A 1,219-nucleotide genomic window follows, 5' to 3' on the forward strand; every position below is an offset into this window, starting at 1 on the left:
ACATAGGGACTGATTACATCTTCCTAGTTCCCATTCAGACCGCCATTTACCTGCATGCTGCTAATGCCAGGTGAGCCTAACTGCTTGATTCTCCTCCCTAAAAACATATTTTAGCTGCTGTAGTAACTGTTAAAGTTTAAATTATTATTTCAAATTAAAGATTTACCATTTGGACTGAACCTCTAGTCCCACATTAGAATGAATGACATGTTTGATCTTTAACAGGTCTGGCCGTACCTACTCCTACATGTTGTCTGAGCCCAGTTTAATGGCTGGACCAGACAAACCCTACCATGACTGGGTGGGCGCTGACCACGCTGATGACCTGCAGTTCGTGTTCGGCAAACCCTTCACCACGCCGAAGGCTTATGGAGACAGACACAGAGACCTGTCTGGCTATATGATTGCATACTGGACTAACTTTGCCAGAACTGGGTAAAACACACACTGTGCAAACATGTGCAACATTGCAAAAAGAGCTACAAAATGTTACTACAAAGCTAATGAATACTTTCACAAGTATGTCTTCCACTTTTTATTTTCACAGAGACCCCAACAGAGGAAACCTGAAGGTGCCTGTGGCCTGGCCTGAATTTACCAGTGCTGGAGAACAGTTCCTGGACATCAATGCGAAGATGAATGAGAGCTCCATTGGACAGGAATTGAGGTCCCGTTTTGTTCGCCTTTGGCTCAGCATCCTTCCCAGCCTTCCATGGTATCATGCCACAAATGCTCAGTGATGCATTTTTAGTTTAAATAAGACACCAATGATACTAATAGAAAAGTGTGTACAATAAACCTTGTGGGTGAAAAAACAGTTGGTGGCTTTTTATATGGTTCAACCGGACTACCTTCGAAAGTGGTAACCTTTAACACTGTCGGCAGTGGATGTTTAATGGAAAATAGAGTCTGAATAAAACCTGTTTGTGGGTGTCATAATGAATAAACATCAGCTGAAGACCTTTTAAACATAATGTGGACCTAAGCCCTAGATCCGACGTCACAAAAATACTTTCTAAATAAGACACTGTATGTAGTACAAAATGATTGAAAAGTCACTTGATACACAACCAAAAATCAAGTAAAAGCAAAACCCAACCATCAAAAGCTTAGTTGAATGCACAGATTTTGAGCAAGCGAACCAGCTAACTGTCTCTCCTCTCCTGAACAGCGACTGTCCAATCATAGCAGAGCAACAAAGGCATAGCGTAGCATACCT

The 1,219-nt window shown here is 41.9% G+C and overlaps 1 protein-coding gene across 1 annotated transcript; it reads left to right on the forward strand.

Moving 5' to 3' along the window:
• The first annotated feature begins 6 nt into the window (after positions 1–6).
• On the forward strand, positions 7–817 carry LOC111663776 (bile salt-activated lipase-like). Its single transcript, XM_023418096.1, has 3 exons — positions 7–70; positions 226–435; positions 548–817. The coding sequence occupies exons 2-3, from the start codon at positions 248–250 to the stop codon at positions 738–740; spliced, it is 381 nt and encodes a 126-aa protein (XP_023273864.1). The 5' UTR covers positions 7–70; positions 226–247; the 3' UTR covers positions 741–817.
• The last annotated feature ends 402 nt before the right edge of the window (positions 818–1,219 follow it).

The sequence above is a fragment of the Seriola lalandi genome, unplaced genomic scaffold, assembly GCF_002814215.2.
Source record: "Seriola lalandi dorsalis isolate HSWRI2012SDOR001 ecotype SW California unplaced genomic scaffold, Sedor1 jcf7180002001174, whole genome shotgun sequence".
NCBI classification, from domain to species: Eukaryota; Metazoa; Chordata; class Actinopteri; order Carangiformes; family Carangidae; genus Seriola; species Seriola lalandi.